This window comes from Betta splendens, chromosome 21 (genome assembly GCF_900634795.4).
Source record: "Betta splendens chromosome 21, fBetSpl5.4, whole genome shotgun sequence".
NCBI lineage: Eukaryota > Metazoa > Chordata > Actinopteri > Anabantiformes > Osphronemidae > Betta > Betta splendens.
In genome coordinates, this window is record NC_040899.1 from 9,241,489 (window position 1) to 9,257,140 (window position 15,652).

General features: G+C 45.8%; 1 protein-coding gene across 4 annotated transcripts; it reads left to right on the plus strand.

Annotated features, from left to right (window-relative positions):
- Positions 1-223: 223 nt before the first annotated feature.
- Positions 224-15,424, plus strand: grb14 (growth factor receptor-bound protein 14). 4 transcript variants are annotated; one of them, XM_029137413.2, is made up of 15 exons: positions 224-355; positions 1,679-1,892; positions 2,678-2,798; positions 8,363-8,519; positions 9,432-9,553; positions 9,646-9,720; positions 9,817-9,954; positions 10,872-10,982; positions 11,087-11,182; positions 11,545-11,595; positions 12,719-12,835; positions 13,025-13,094; positions 13,190-13,277; positions 13,581-13,674; positions 14,329-15,424. In XM_029137413.2, the coding sequence occupies exons 1-15, from the start codon at positions 328-330 to the stop codon at positions 14,473-14,475; spliced, it is 1,629 nt and encodes a 542-aa protein (XP_028993246.1). In that variant the 5' UTR covers positions 224-327; the 3' UTR covers positions 14,476-15,424. The 4 variants fall into 4 exon arrangements, with proteins under 4 accessions (XP_028993246.1, XP_028993248.1, XP_028993247.1 ...); XM_029137415.3 differs by lacking the exons at positions 224-355; positions 1,679-1,892; positions 2,678-2,798 and adding an exon at positions 5,298-5,555; XM_029137414.3 differs by lacking the exons at positions 224-355; positions 1,679-1,892; positions 2,678-2,798 and adding an exon at positions 7,789-8,160.
- Positions 15,425-15,652: the final 228 nt, after the last annotated feature.

A 15,652-nucleotide genomic window follows, 5' to 3' on the forward strand; every position in this document is an offset into this window, starting at 1 on the left:
TCAAGGTTTGTGGTGGAAACTCCGCTCAAAGACGCTAAAGGTGAGGCTGGAAGAAATCATATTTGTATCTATTCAGACCCAGTCTGATCAGCTCAGCGGTTCCAACAGTTGATTGATCATTTTATTCACGCGTCAAGGCCAGTGCTTCTGCTGAGGAATTTTTCCAGGGTTGCTGTGCCTACAATTGAACCACTTGTTTGTGCAGTAATGCTCCAGCGGACAGAGAATGCAGCAGGATACCTCTGTCACACCTGCCTGCTGCTTCAGACCCTCTTCAAGCAGACACACAACAGCTCATTGACTCACTGTGGATTCAGCTCGTGAAGGATGTGTGCTACTTTCGGATCCCATAAACGTATGTTGAAATAGCCTGATCAGACCAATTACTCTGTCAGATTTAAAACTATTGAATAGTAAATAGACAAAAACAACTTCTGTCATTGGATTCAAACTAGATCTCAGCTGCCCATGTGCAACTTTGTGCAACCATTAGTTGGGTTTTATTACCTTACAGTTTGTCAGAGCCTGTAACTGTAACTCCTTACAGTGATCTTGACCTTCATTCAGTACTAGTGCTATTAGCATTCGCACCAACTACTAACAATAAAATAATGTGCTCTGTTGCAGCCTATGAGCCATTCTGCCTTTTTTGTCCTTCTATCAATATGAAGCTGAAGTATTTGTCTCCATCTCCTGCTGCTCTCTGCTCCAAGATCAACCCCATCTGGCTCATTAGTGCTTTTAATGGTTTCTTTTAAGTGCATCTAATGGTTGTTAGGTAACCTATTGTAAGCCGTATTGAACTGTGTAATTATGTCAGTAAGTTGTGGAATAATTAAGACAGAAAGACAGACTGCACTCATCGGTTTGATGCCAATCTTTAGGTGGGTAGGGGTTCGATTGCTAGAGTACAATGTATTTAACGTATTATTCCTGTAAAAATGAGGCAGGGCTCCATTTATGCTACCTGTTATTGTGTATATATCCACGTCCCTGGTTGTGAGTCCCCGTGTGGTCTGTTACACATCACCTTTTACAAAGACGTTATCGTCCCAGCTTCCCCCCACGTGGAGCCCGTCTCTGAACGACATGGCTCACAGCACCACAATCTGTGCTGCTGGCTCCTTTGTGCAAGTTTAAAGTGCAATTTGGATCCATGTGCGAAGTCCATGACAAAAGAACACTTGGTTTTGTAGTAGCGGCGGCCTCCCGCACTCGGCGCTTAGGTACTGTAGAGAGACGCAGTGCGCTGGAACGTGTTCTATGTGCACATTTTCTTGCCAACCAGGCTGCAAAGAGAATACAAAAGGTGGTGAATAAAAACATCAATGCTAACAAATACCTGAGGAGTCAAGATGGGATCAAGATGATGATGTCACTATGCAAAAATATCTTCATTGTGGTGGATCATGCTAGGATGGATACACTTTGTGTGTGTGTGTGTGTGTGTGTGTGTGTGTGTGTGTGTGTGTGTGTGTGTGTGTGGGCGTGTGTGTGTGTGTGTGTGTGTGTGTGTGTGTGTGTGTGTGTGTGTGTGTGGGCGTGTGTGTGTGTGTGTGTGTGTGTGTGTGTGTGTGTGTGTGTGTGTGTGGGCGTGTGTGTGAGCAGCGGAGCTCTGGCTCTAACTCTGCTCTGCGTAAGTGCCAGTTCAGCAGCTCGTCTCTTCCCTCCGCTCCAGATGATGCCTCGGATCTAACTGGCCCACGCAGTGATATGAGTAACGCGCTGGAGGAAATACACGCCTCTGGAAACCTCCGAGAGAAAGCAGAGATTTGTCAGATTGGCCAGGGTAATGGGAGCGCCGTGCCCAACCCAGCCCCAATCTCACTGAGGGCTCCTCCACTGACACCAAACCACCAGAAGCCGAGAACTTCACACTGCAGGGGGAACAGGTAGGACCCATTTTGTGTCGAATAGCAGCAGTCTGTTAATAAGATCGATATTAACGGGTGTGAGCCGTGCTCTCCGGATGTGCGGGAATGAGACACAGCTGTGTTTGAAACCTGTACTTTGCACTCGCAAACACAGTAGGCTCGACCCAAACACAGTTGTCGGTGCAGTGCATTGTAGTGTTTTAAAGACCTGGAATCAAACAACCACCTGTTTGATTGTGATAGATAATTAGTACCTCGGCTATTACTGTGTTTACAGAGTACTTCCATTTGCCTTATGATAATCTAAACAAACTCATAGGTAGTTTTTAATCCTTGCAGGTCAAGAAGAACAAAAGTATAAATAAAACACAGTCCATTATAAGCTATTGTAGCTTCTGTATATTAGTGGCTCCTGATGATGTGGTACTGTATGATCTGTGTCATCTCATAGTTGGGAGCAGAGACGTGTCAGTTTGCTTCTCGCCTGCTGTATCTAGGCTGCTCTTCCTGTAAATGGGACACAAGCAGCAGAGGATGTGACTCCAGCATGACGTCCAATACATCATCAGGGGAATGTGGATCCAGTGTTTGTCTTAATAAACCCTTGACAACATGGTTCCACATATACAGTATCATATGTGCTTGATCACACTTCACTATGAAGTGTCTGTATAATTAATTAATATACTTAATTTAGAATATAATAATATATTAATATACTTGCAAGTATTATGTAGTATGGATTATTGTATCCCATATGCAACTACTTTAAAATAATGATTATTTTTCTTTTTGTTCTTCAGATGTGATAATCAGGAAGTGGAGTTTTTCCTCGCCCCAGCTCCAAACCCTGATGATCCCCCAGCCCTCCACCCCGACGCCTCTGAATCTTTATTACCTGGGACAAAAACTAGTGTCAAACAGGTGAGTTCACAGTACTTCCGTTGTTATCATATATAAAATCATGAGTACCAACTGTTTCCCAGGTGATCAGGTCTAGAAGCAAGGGAAAACACCTGCAGGGCGTGCGTCAGTTTAAATCAGTGCATACTTACAAGATGTTCGTCTTGTAATTTGTGTGGCACTTCAGGGCACGCAGATGAGTCAGCGTGGAGAGAAAGACTCTTCACCGGCACTGTTAGTCTGCACAATGGCACAAAAGAACCTAGATACAGTGTAATGCTGTGCTTCCACTTGTACATGGTGACAAACCATTTGTATGATGGACTCAGCTCTCTTGTGGCGTGTGTGCGTCTGCTTGTGTAGCAGCAGGGGGCAGCTTAAAGCAGTCACTCGTGCTTCAAACTGCAGAGCAGCGGTGTCCGGGTGCCCCGTGGTCACGTGCTGCTGTCAGGCTGAGATTCAGACATAAATAAAAGCTCTCAGTGTACCATAAGCATGTAATCAAATTGGTATTTGTTGTTCTGCATGCTTTGGTGTGTGATCGCCTGATTAGCCCGAAGCTCGAGGGTCTTCATTTGATATTCAAAACCCCCAACGAGCCCCACTCCGTTCGCTCCTCGCTTCAGGAAATTAGAGCGTGATTGGCGATTCTCCTGCTCTCAGCCAATTGCGAGGACAGGTCAGGGATTTGCATGGATTTGCCATTTCCTTTGATAGTGTGAGAATAATCCTGGAGATTCTCTACAAAAGGACACCCAGCTGCCCTCACGCCACAACACCGCGGCTTCCTTGTTAGCAAACCTTTACGGCTTCTTGCTTCGAGTTCATGAGGGTTATTGAAAAGCCGAAGGGAGCACGTCAGGCTGAACAGCTGTTTTTGTGTCACCGTCCTCGGGCCTCTGGGTTATGAGCTGTTGTCAGTGGCACTTGAGAAACCAATGACATCATCGTTCCAACTATGCTGCTCTCATCCCTCGCCCACACTTCATACAGAAGCAGGAGGGAAAGCGAGTTTTTCTTTTTGGATGTCAGTTATCAAGCTGGAATGCACTTCAGGCATACTGTAAATTAACAACAGATTTCAAACGTGAATGTGAGAATGTGGTTTATCTGAGCCTCATGCTGGTCTAGAAATGGAGCCGGTGTGAGTGTCCGTGGACAGTTTCCATAACATAAACAGCAAAAGTTGCTGTCAGCACAGGCTGACTCTAGAAAAATAAAAATAACTGTGAGAAGAATTGCCCACTGCACAGCCAGAGTGCAGCCTCATGGAAGAACTGGAACAATAGGAACACAGTGGGCATGCCACGCTTGGACTCCCCCCAGGAAGCAGAAGCACACCGAGGGTCCAGACGGTGTTGAGTGTTCGTTTCAGCCATATGACTCAGAGGAAATGCCTGCTCATTTCAGATATAACATACTGACCACTGTTCCTTCTATAGTAAGTGTCAGCCTAGGTCTACAGGACATGTTAGAGTCTCACCCCTAACCCTAAGAAACCGTCTAAAGAGTTTTAAATGCATTTTTCAGTGAAGGCCTAATTATCTGTGTATCATGTGTGCTTCATACTATTATCAACTTATCCCACAGTCTGGCAGACGCAGCGCATACCTGAACCTGCCTCCCCCTGCTCGTTAGGCAGAGCGTGTCAGAGTGGGAGAGCGAGAGCCCAGTGGTGCACAGGGGGTTGATTCGGTCTCATGCTACGCAGATATAGCTTCAGTTGCTGTTGGTCAAGGACAACGTTGAACCGGAGCTGGCTTTGTTATGAGAGCTGAGGAGACTCTGTTATCACTGTGGCTCCATTAATTCCAGTTGATTTTAGCCGCGTGATAGCCCGGCAGCGTCTGTTTGTCTGTGCGCTCCCCAGTTGCTGCGCTGTGTTTGTCAGATAACCACGAAGCTGCTGAGGGACGTTCTTCTTTCTCTGCCTTTTCTCAGGAGCAGACAAGAGACGACAGTCTCCCGCATTCAGTGCCTGGAAAATAAAACTGACATGAAGAAGACGAGATCTACTTATTTTAATGGGGAAAAACACATTATGTTCGCATGTGTGTTGTCTTCACATGATCATTTATGTGTAATAATGACCAAACACAATTAGCATCCATCACACTTAAGCATGACAGAACATAAGTATATACAATATAAATGGATGATGTTTAAGGAAACGTGCTCTGTTTGACTTCAGGATCAACTTTGACAAGTTCAATAACAAAATCATCCATAAGACTGTGCTTAGGAGAGTTAGTGAACTGTATTACATTACACAGACTAACACACTCGTGTTCCTGTCACTTTCTTTTCATCCATTCCTAAATGATCCACTGGCTGAATTTCTGGCCTTGGACTGCATACCTCCACTGTGTTGGGCATGAGAAAAAAAGGCTTTTTCACTTTCTGTTTTGTTTGTTGGAAGTATCCTCCTAAAGATGGAGGGAAAAGGAAAAAGCTTTTACATTCCCAAGGACAAAGGAGGAGTTTGTGTTTGTGGGGAGGCAACATGATTCAGTTTCTCACACTTTCATTGTGACAGAACTTGCAGTAACTGGCGCTTCGCGGCTCCCTGTGGGGTAACCGAACTGAAGAGGCTCTTTTGTATTAGATACATTAATATTTATTGTTACTGGAAGCGTAAGTGCTACCTGGTTCTTATTGTCTGTTACTATGCGCGGGTATTTTCCACGTAGTTAGTGGTGCACCCCAGGCAGAGGCATGAATTTCCATGCGAGACGAGTCACCTTGCCTGCCATCACGCCACTCTGTCTGCAGAACCGGGTAGGAAGCATTTCCTCTATTCTTCAACATGAAAGCGTTTGGGTTTTTATTAGTCAAGTGCATTTTTTTCCTAATCTAAATGAAGCGCCTTCGTCAGATGTCGCTGGATGGGATCCAGCCGCATGGGCGCTTTGCTGCGTACAGTGATATGTACAGTGTATTTGTCTTTCCAAAACCAAGTTATAGCGTTGTTCATATTTTCATCAGGCAACACACAGTGTGAACACAGCAACAAATCCAGTCCCACCCCAGCTCATAGTAGGCTCAGAATAGAAACCCCTGCAGCAGTTGGACCGCTCTAGTAGCAACTAGCTCTCCAACATGCTTATCAGTGCAGTGATAACATTTGTCTGTTGTTGTAATTCATTTCCTCGCGGGTAGATCCAGTGGAATTCAAGCTGTTACTCTGTATTTGTCACCCAGTTCTCTTCCAGTTCCCAGAGCGCTAGTCAGTAGCGCCGCGTGGCGCTTCGGCGACGACTGCGACCCAAGAGCGCGGCTGCTGTAACCGAAGCTGAATTCGAAGCTGTTTTTGGGCAGATGTTCTAGCTTATTACAGCGGTGAGCCGTGGGGGAGCTGTGAAGAGCGGTTCCTTAAACAAGACAAGCCTGGAGGCCACCTCCTCACTGCCGCTCGCTGATAGAACTGTGCAAGTGCAAGGTTAAACCACAGTCTAATTGGCAAAAAGGCTCAAATCGTCCTGTCCTTGAGATAAGACGGTCCAACGAAGAAGTTTGTGTTCAACTAAGCTATATATAGTCCTGGATGCTGTGGATTTCCTCTGCCTTGTCTAGACTTTTTATCTGCCCCTCACCCTAAGGTCTGTGTGTCTTAGAGGCCGATGGGTAAAAAGGTGACACTGCCGGTCAGTATTATCTACAGAATAAAGTGAGCCGCAACACTAACAAAGTGACAACAACAACGCTGCTTGAAGAGAGGCACACGACAGCCGTCACCCACTGTTTCACATCAAATAACTGGCAATCGTGCTCAAAGTGTTGTAAAGTAAATGAATCACCGTTACCACGGTGACAGCATTGATGAGAACCTGTGGCCCTGGTGTCCAACCTTGCCAGCAGCAAAAACATGGCGCACTCCCCAAAACAAGAGTCTGAACAACTGTGCTCTGTTGGGAAACAAATGTCAACCTCGGACGGTTGTACCTGAATTCATGGTGCCCTCCACAGCTTCACTCTTAGATGTTCCATTTGTGCGACTGGTCACGTGGCTTTGGTGTGTGTTTTTTGGCCCCAGCAGGCCTTTCCTACTGGCGTCAAGCTGTGACTGCATCTGCAGGCCAAGAGCCTTTAAAGGCCTCAGAAATGTACAAAAACGCTTATTGTGTGATCTAGAATCTAATTAATGTCATAGTTCAGATCTAATTTGATCTTCAGAGGGCAAACACTGTTTTCGCTGTGTCTCCAGATCCAAGCCGAGCTTTGCACAAACTCCAATAGTTTCAGCTGGACTGTGCTAAGTCACGCAAATCTAAAGTACATATCCAGAGCTAATAAAGGTTTCCCCACCCATCGACACACTGATCCTGGAGTGAGTTGTTTCCTTAAAGAAAGTTGACTGAAGCCCAACTAAAGTACAGTTAACATCAACAGTGAAACTAATACATTTATAAAGAACCTCACATTTTTTAACCAACTTCAGCTGCACGGCTTCTACAGTATATCGGTCGCTAGTTACTGGTGCGAAGGTGTTTGTCTCTGTTGGACATCTCCTAAAATATTTACTTTGCACGGCTCCACGCGGGCTGATTAAACATTAAATGGTTTACAGAGAGGTGATGTCATAGGGGAAGGCTCTCGTTTGCTCCCTGAGGACTCAAACCTCAACCCGCTCCGACTTTTTATTGCCACAAAGAGAGACAGGTTTGTCGGACCGTCCCACTCGGTCCTTGCTGTGCCTCCGTGCCCGTTCTCCCTCTGTACCCACCTTTGTCAACTCTAGACTGAGTGGACCCAGCGGCGCTCGGTTTATTCAGGACCTGAGTAATTGCTCTCTGGGCTCTTGCAGGGCATTATGATTGAAGCTCTGCTTGCCATGGGCGTGTGAATGTGAACGGAGAGGGGGGGTTGGATCCTTGTGACACACACACACACACACACACACACACACACACACACACACACACACACACACACACACACACACACACACACACACACACACACACACATACACTCGCTTTGCTCTCTCTCTCTCTCTCTCTCTCTCTCTCTCTCTCTCTCTCTCTCTCTCTCTTTCTCTCTCTCCCTCTGTCCACCCCTCCACTGAACGAGCAGATTGATCTCTGGCTTCTCGACTCTCTGTGGTGAGGCAAGACAGCAGGTGATTTGGTACCGTGCCCCAGCGATTCGGATGTGTGGAGCCGGGAAAGTGCTGTTGCCTAATTACCTCCTTTTAGCTCTGCAGCGGAGATCAAGGGCGAGAGAGAGAGAGAGACTGGTTGCGTCCCAGCTGACACGCACTTTGCAGTCTCATGCGTGCTTTTGTTTCTCCCAAAAGCTGCCTTTTGCAATGCTGTGTACTCAGCCATGTATAGGCTACAGAGCTTGTCCAAACTCTGAACTCTGTTTGGCACCAAAGAGGGGGGTAAGTTTACTTTGAGATGGATTATTTCTCTGTATTTGATGTCACAGTGTGGAAGAATACTGCGCATTACTGTACCCGTCTAATTGCTGAGTGTGGATAGAACAATCTGATAGTTTGAGATCACTCATTTACTGTACTGTACAAACTCTTCTCTAAGTTACAACTCATACGTCCTGCTGAATGTTTAGCGTTCCTTTTGCAGGTAATCAAAGTGTACAATGAAGACAACACCAGCAGAGCAGTGGAGGTTCCCAGTGACATCACTGCCCGGGACATATGCCAGCTGTTTGTTTTGAAGAACCACTGCATTGATGACCACAGCTGGACTCTGTTTGAGCACCTACCACATCTGGGAATAGGTAGGACTTCAGTCGGGTTGGCCCAAATATAGAGCAAACAACTGTGATTTTGGCACACCTCTAGCGTTAGCCACGGGGTTGTAACTGTGTTGGTCCTGTGGGCATATTTTGAAAGTTCAAAATGTCCCTATTTGTTTAGCGTGTCCTCACTGAAAAAAAAAAAAACGAGATCAACACAGTAACATTAGTCCAAACCAAAGTTTAGTTTGATCGCGTGGCGTACCTAATAAATTGGCTACAGACTGCACGTCAGAAGAATGAAGCACTGCCTTCTGTGCTGTTATGTAAATGATCAGCTGAGCTGCTGTCAGTGTGGGATATCAGTTGTACTGTAGTGTTGTAGCAGCGAGGTTTCACGGTCTATCACTGTTTTGGTTGGAGGTTGCTCTGAGGATGAGCTTTTATAGCAGCTGTGCCTAAAGCTGAAGCAGGAAATCCATCCAACCCTTACGTTACCTGAGGGGTTGCACGTTACTATAAATCTGACTCAGAGTGAATGAGAAACGTCTTCATCAGCTGTTTCAAATCATTACCTTTTCTTAGACCTTGTGTTTTATTTTTCCTGAATGTTTTCATCAGCCACCTTACTGTCGACCAGTCACTTGTTGCCTCATGACCTATTTGCCCCCTTTTTGGGCATTGCTGGTTTCCATTAATCATTTTTAGTTCTAGGAAATTATTAAGTTTATGTTGCATTGCTTCACTTGAAACCAGTGTTCTCATACAGAGGTTACACACTGATATGAGGTTAATAATCAAGCTCAGTGCCTCAAAGTTAAACAACTAAACTCTTCTTTGGTGGAGATCACTTCGCCGCGATCCAAGGAGGAAAGTTGTGTTTTGTGTGTTGTTTTTTTTCCTTTTTTTCCTTAGATGTAAAATCATCTCTTAATAATTCTTCTTTCTCACCAGAGAGAATCATCGAAGACCATGAGTCCGTTATGGACGTGACGTCAGGCTGGGCCATGGACACAGACAGCCGGCTGTGCTTTAGGAAGAATTATGCAAAATATGAATTCTTCAAGAAACCTCTGGTGAGGCCCCGTGTAGTGTGATGATAGATGCCGTCAACATCATACATTTAGCCTATGGCTAAAGACCTCTATTCTCGCCACCTGGTTGACAGGACTTCTTCCCTGATCACATGGTCTCCATGTGCAGCGACACCGACGGGACGGCGGATCAGTCTCAGCTGATAGAGGTGCAGCAATCGGGCTTCATTCTGTTCACGCTGCCTCCCCTTCGCTCCTCCAGCCTCTGTTTGACCTGTGGACCAACGTCTCTCTAACCAACACAGGCCTTTCTCAGCTCCAGCACGTGCCTAGAGGTCCACGGGCATCTCCACGCCAAGGAGCAGAGCAGGAAGTCGTGGAAGAAGTTTTACTTTGTCCTGCGGAGGTCCGGACTTTATTTCTCCAACAAGGGAACGTCTAAGGTCAGCTGGTCGTCGATATAAGTAATTAATCATATTGTAAAAACATTCTAATATAAAGCAACAGCTGCACCTCTGAGCACCCTGAGCTCTGCAGTTCATTCTCTATGTACACTTGTGAGAGAGCAGTGAAACGGGTTGAGCTTGATTTTCCTTAGGTCAGCTGGCACCGCAGCCAGGCAGAAACACTACTCTCACTGCCTCCGAGCACTGACCTAAGGAAAGTCAAGCTCAACCTGAAGCGCATACACCGGCTCTGCCAACGCGGCCGCTTCTAAACGGCCTCCGTTTTCTGCAACACTGGACCTTTTGTTGTCGCGCGGAGGAAAGACGTTGGTGCGGAGCCCCGTTTCTCACTTTCAGCAGGTTCATGGTTCGTCTGTGGTCTGTAGTGGTTCAGACACTGCTAGTCAGTCGGCACAGACACTAAGGACTGAGGCTTTGCTTTAAATAAGGAAGCGAGGAGGGTTTGTCACATGAAAACAGAACAATAGACGCCTTTGTACTCTTTTTTTCTTGGATATTTATCTTTGGCACAATGTGGCTCTTGATAATGTCTCAATAGAGTCTCTATCAATACGTCTACATTAATCCTTATCTTGTTTATACATTAACCACACCTTGAATTGCTGATAAAAACATTTTATATCATTTTATAGATAATGCATTGTTTAAATTTAAGGGTCCTGGCTTCTGACCCTTTTGTTTCTAAATTACCTTCTCGTGTGCGTTCCTTCCGACTTTTATCGTCTCTTCAAACTAGTAACCGCATTGTTAAATAAATTAAAGCAGAGACTCAGTCAGGCTTTTGATGTCTTTTTGCCCCTCACACACAAACCTTTCAACAGACATGTCGTAAAATGTTAAATTAGACCATCTTGGGTCCGGCGTTACATGGAGGCTCATGACTTGTGTTACAGGAACCCAGGCATCTCCAGTTCATTGCTGACTTCAGTGACAGTGATGTTTACTCTGTCTCGTCGGCTAAAAAGCTCCACGGAGCGCCTACAGATTACGGCTTCTGTGTCAAGGTACTGTATCTTGGTAGAAATTGCCATAACTGCACAAAAGGAGCAGGAGTATTGATTCGGAGAAAGTTGAACTCATTTTGTCATCATCTATCATTTCTCTCCAGTCCACAAAGTGCAGCTCAGCCCGGGACTTGAAGCTGCTTTGTGCAGATGATGAGCAGACTAGGACCTGCTGGATCACAGCCATGCGCTTGTTAAAGGTTGGCTTGCTTTTCACCGACTCCCAGTGATGTCTAGGAGGAAGAATGCTGAGTCAGCGCTAGAATCAGATTTAGCTTCGGGAGGAGGTCAGGGGAAACTATTGAGTGATGCTGGATTAACGCTCCGCTTCTTGATAGAAGCAGCATGTGTTCATTGTCTGGATATCTGCTGGATAGAGTTTAGCACGTTAGTAATGCTCCTGCTAGTCCATTAATAATTTATGACGAAGCACATCACACTGATTTATCTGTATTGCTCTTAATCATACTGTAAATATCATAAATAGTCTTAAAGGATGTATTTTAAAAATGAGCACATTTCACATTTAAGGAATTTCAATGATTGACGTGGTGTGTTTCAGTACGGGATGCAGCTGTACCAAAACTTCCACCAGCCCCATCAGAAGCCAATGGTGAGTCTTTCAACTCAAATGAAACCCACTAGTAACAAACCCCCATCTCCATAAATGCATCATACAGTTCCCCAAACCAACATAGTATTCATAAATAATACAGTGTGTCTGTTGTCCTTTTAGGTGAGAAACATAAATGAACACAAGATAAATAAATGTCTTTTTAAAGCACTAATTATGTGCTAAAACCCTGTGGGGGAATAAACACGACACAGCATAATTGCGTAGGACAAACGAGGCACCTTCAGTGTGTTAATGCGGGCCTCCTGTCCCAGAATATCGCCAGGCCCCACCGAGAGTATCTTTGCGGCACTGAACGCAATCTATTTATGGCGTCTGGACGCGTTCATGAACCCGCCGCCTTCTAAAAATACACAGCGATCAGCTGCTCTCAGCTTTAACAACTCATCACCTCGTCCCCGGTCGGAGGGTCGCATGCGACCGGCGGCCTCGCCAGGAGGATTAGCTCGAACAACAGGGGGGGGGGGGGGGGGACGCGAACCTGCCCGGAGGCTCCTCCACGTGCAGCCGTGCACACCAGTCACCCAAAGCGCCCGTGGGTCCACGGCGCAAAGAAACGGATCACGTCCCAGGGTCGCTGGCAGCAACATGGGCGGCATCTCTGCAGCGCATCACTGGAAATGGGCCAGAGTGGATAAGAGCAACTAGAACGCGGCTAATATCAGCGCGCCCAGGCTTTGTTTCAACCACTCGTTTAAATTGCGAGCTTAGGAGGTTGCAGAGGAACAAATGTGGCAGTTTAAAAGCTTGGCGCTAATCCCCGCAAGAAGAATTTCCTTCAGTGTGCAGCGTTATTTAGAGCCACTCACTACAGTGTGTGGCAGCTTAAAGGACCAAAATGCGCCCATGTGTCATTCCTTTTAAAGCCTCTCTAATCCGTTTCCAATGGCTTTTTCTCCGTGGAATCATCTAGAAATGATAAAAGATGGAGTCGTGTTGCTTAGACACTAGATGGCAATGCAATACCACAGAACAACAGAGCCTCTCCCCTCATTCCACAACAGCTGGGCTACTCTGCTTTTCTGTGCATACATTTCACATTTACTACATGCATCTGTTTTTAATGAATGAAATAAAGCTAATGGTGCTAAATAACTTGCAGAGAAGCATCTCAGAGAACTCGCTGGTGGCGATGGACTTTTCCGGCCAGAAGACCAGAGTGATCGAGAACCCGTCGGAGGCTCTGTCTGTGGCCGTGGAGGAGGGTCTGTCGTGGAGGGTGGGTCGGGCTCCCTGATCCTTCCTGCAAATGTTCCACATAACAAAACGGGGTCATTTGGAGTTAATAACAATAAACGCATTTAAGCCCGGCAGCTGTAAATATGTCACAAAGGAGACACGACTAAATGAACTGTCTTTTTCAAAGTAATTAAACTAATGATGCGACTGCTACTCATTTCTCCCTCAGAGGAAAAGCTGCCACCGTCTGAGTGGTCACGGGAGTCCGTCCGCGTCGCAGAGCTCCGTGTCAAGCCTAGGTTTGTGGGGCGTATTCTTATCCTTTCCATTCTCTGACGCCACGCGGGCGAAACGAGCAATTAGCCATAACTGCGTCCCTCTGTCTGTGCCTCAGCTCTGCACCTGGCTCAGCCGTGGTTCCACGGCAAACTGTCGCGGGACGAGGCCCAGCGCCTCATAACTCAACAGGGCCTCATCGACGGGTGAGCAGCTCCACCGACAGATCCCAAGAAAGTCTCGTGAAGTTAATGTTAGAAATAATTTCATGGCATTGCCTCAGCAAACATGTTCTGTTAGGATAAACAGAGCAGGAACACGGGGGCTGAGGCAGAAAATTGATCCTCACCACATACAGTTTGTTGTACAGTAGGTTGTACAGTGAGTTCCAGCAAATGTTACGGCACGTGTTGATTTTTCTTCAGACTTTTTTTTATTTGATTTCAGAAAACCCGCCTAAGTGCAAATATGAAACAACAGTGATTGTTGGTGTGTTCTCCACCTTTCAGAGTGTTCCTTCTGAGGGACAGCCAGAGCAATCCCAAGACATTTGTGCTGTCACTGTGCCACATGCAGAAGGTCAAACACTTTCAGATCCTACCTGTGAGTACGACACACTCAATCCCAGCAATAAACAACCCCGCTGTTACTGGCGAGGGTCAAACTAGACTGAACGGTTTACTATTGTTAAAATGAGGGTCAAACTAGACTTCACGATATTCTAAAACACGCTCCTTGAGCGGGGAGACAAACTACAATGGCCTACAAACTGGGGGTAGGACCCAAATGCACGACCCATAGACAGGACTGACAAATAATGATTTAATATATTAAACATGTAGACAGAGGACAACACGAACTAAAGATGCTGCGTATGCAGGATAAACCAGAAAACAAAACATGCAAACTAACACATAAAACTCACAGGTAAACTGAAGGTCGCTGCAGAGCAGGAAACTAAATAACTATCCTAAAACACAAAACAACAGTATCTAACGTAATCAGCAAACAAACACACAAACCTGGACAGGGCACGGTAACGAGTAACAAGTAATGCACCAACAAAGACTGTGCACAAACTGAGACCTCAAATACCAGACAAGACAGGTGAACCCAATCAAACTAATACAGGAAACACAAGACAGGAAACAAGGACACAAAACCAAAAGGGTGAACCCAGGCTGCCCCTGGTGGCGTGGAAGCCGAGTCACAACACCCGCAGCTTCCACTTACACCTGTACATGTGTGCACGTGCAGGTGGAGGACGATGGAGAGTCGTTCTACAGCCTGGACGAGGATCAGACGCGCTTCACCGACTTGATTCAGCTGGTGGAGTTCTACCAGCTAAACCGCGGGGTGCTCCCCTGCAAGCTCAAGCACCACTGTGCCCGGATCGCTCTGTGAGCGCCGGCGCCACGGGCCCACGCGCACCCTACGCAGCCTTCGCCCCCCTGGGAACTTCACAAACACTCCCGCTGATTTTGTGCCTTGAAGAAAGAAGACAGACGAATTCATTCGAACGCTGTCGCCGTCCACTGGAGTCCACATTCAAACGGTGGTTTGTGGTCCATGTTGAGTTTACCAATCAGCTGGTGTAAATGAATGAGCACAGCTGCTGAAGATGATGTCTGCCCTGAGTCCTGAGTGATGCTCCCACACTGTATGTGGCACCAGGTCCACTGTCCAAAGAGGAAACATGAATTTATTCTCAATATTTTAAACATAAACGTGTGCGAACAGCTTTTGATTTTATCAACGCCAGCATTGTTTTTTATTTCGCTGAAACCATGTTAATGCAGTGTCGACTACAGTACGTATACAATAATAATATTTGCCTGTCACTTACGGTTTTGTCCACTCTAAATGTTTATTTGCCGTCATGTTCGTGAGGGACGACAGTCTGCGACGAACCGAACACCAAAGCTCTGTCCGAGTTCAATCCGAGTGAAACTAAGCTATTGTACATTTCCTCTGTCGCTGCATCGCGAAGTATTCAGGTACGTGTTGTGCTCGTGTGTTTTTTAATTATAAGCGTCCTCTCAGGAAGCGTGGCCTGTGCAGCTGGACAGAGTTAGACAGTAGGTGGCATTTCAATACATAAATGTGCATTAAATGAAGTGTTTGTATAATAACGAGCGAAGAACTGAAATATTTGACCCATGTTTAGCGATGACGCCAGGTGGAAATGGGAAAAACGACACTGTAATAAAATTCAGGTTCTGATACTTTTCATCCAGATTTTACCCTGAGATGTATTTTGACCACTGCTGCACTCGTTTTTAATGTGTTTCAATAAGCTCTGCTCTAAGTCACTGACATCATTAAAACGACCATGTTGTGTTTCTTTTGTTCATTTGGACATTTGTACCATTATTGCTATTGCTATGCTAATTAGCAGTAGTAGTATCACTAGTATCACTATATATTTTTGGGAAAACTGCTACATTTAAACCCATAAAGGTGCCAACATAAACTATAAGCCCCATAACAAGTCAGCTCAACCTCTGGACTATATATAAAATGTACTTTTTGTATATTCCAGAACACAATACATCAAAACCAGTAAATAGGGCACATACAG